Consider the following 1,447-nt stretch of genomic DNA (forward strand, 5'->3'; position numbering starts at 1 on the left):
ACAGCAGCAGCAGCAGCAGCAGCAGATTGTGTACCTTGTCTTAATTATGTTGGAGTCTCCTTGGGGTATCTCCTTACTGCAGCAGCAGGCCTTCATCTCGCAGCATCTGACCTCGGAGACACCATGACGCTGCAGTTTGTCTCCTTTTTTGCTGTTGTTGCTGCTGCTGTTAATGTATGTGTTGCTGCTGTATGGCGCATAGCGGGCTCTGGCTGGGGCTGGGATGCTTACACAGCAGCAGCAGCAGCAGCAGCAGCAGCAGCAGCAGCAGCAGGGGATACAGGTGCAGCAGCAGTAACAACAACAGCAGCAACAGCAGCAGCAGCGGGTTCTTCTGCTATTCCTTTCCCTGCAGCAGCAGCAGCAACAGCAGCAGCAGCAGCAGCAGCAGCAGGAACAGGTGGAGGAGGTCTGTCTTTGCCTGCAGCATCATCCCCATCGCCACCATCTACATCATCAACAGCAGCAGCAACAGCAGCAGCAGCAGCAGCAGGAGGGGGGTATGCAGGCTCGCTGCTGCTGCTGCTGCAGCAGCTCTTTGGGGGCTTCACAGCACGCACAGCCATCCCCTGTATGGTCGATGCCTTCGGCTTTGCTTCTTCTCTCCCCTCCTGGGCAAACGAAGTTAAAGACGATGTTCCGGTCAGACACACCCCACACTTTTTTTTTATCCTTTGTCTTTGTCTTTGTCTTTGTCTTTGTCTGTGTCTTTAACACAAAGACGATGTTCCGGTCAGACACACCCCACACTTTTTCTTCCTTGTCTTTGTCTTTGTCTTTTTCTTTGTCTTTGTCTTCTAACACAAAGAAGATGCTCCGGTCAGACACACCCCACACATTTTGTTTATGCTTTGTCTTTGTCTTTGTCTTTGTCTATTTCTTTGTCTTTGTCTTTTAACACAAAGAGGATGCTCCGGTCAGCGACACCCCACACTTTCTTTTGTCTTTGGCTTTGTCTTTAACACAAAGACGATGTTCCAGCCGTATACACCCCACACTTTTTTTTTGTTTTTATCCTTGTCTTTGTCTTTAACACAAAGACGATGCTCCGGTCAGACACACCCCACACAAATTTTTGAATGCTCTGTCTTTCTCCTTGTCTTTGTCTTTAACACAAAGAGGATGCTCCGGTCATATACACCCCACACTTTGTTTGTCTTTGTCTTGGTCATTCTCTTTGTCTTTGTCTTTGTCTTTAACACGAAGACGATGTTCCGCTCAGAAACACCCCACACATTTTTTTAAATGCTTTGTCTGTGTCTTTGTCTTTGTCTTTAACACAAAGACGATGCTCCGGTCAGCGACACCCCACACATTTTTTTTTGTACTTGTCTTTGTCTTTTTTTTTCAACACAGAGAGGATGTTCCCGCCAGAGACACCCCACACTTTTTTTGTCTTTGTCTGTGTCTTTAACACAAAGACGACGTTCCGGTCATCTACACCCCA

The 1,447-nt window shown here is 47.8% G+C and overlaps 1 protein-coding gene across 1 annotated transcript in view; it reads left to right on the forward strand.

The window, feature by feature from the left end:
* Positions 1-714, forward strand: part of EMH_0025780 (uncharacterized protein) — a gene marked incomplete at both ends in the record, with an annotated part of 1,998 nt that extends 1,284 nt beyond the window's left edge. Inside the window, one exon of the mRNA XM_013502499.1 lies at positions 1-714. Within this exon, the coding sequence (XP_013357953.1) occupies positions 1-714 (714 nt within the window).
* Between the last annotated feature and the right edge of the window lie 733 nt (positions 715-1,447).

This window comes from Eimeria mitis, genomic scaffold (assembly GCF_000499745.2).
Source record: "Eimeria mitis Houghton genomic scaffold, Emh_scaff942, whole genome shotgun sequence".
Classification (NCBI taxonomy): domain Eukaryota; phylum Apicomplexa; class Conoidasida; order Eucoccidiorida; family Eimeriidae; genus Eimeria; species Eimeria mitis.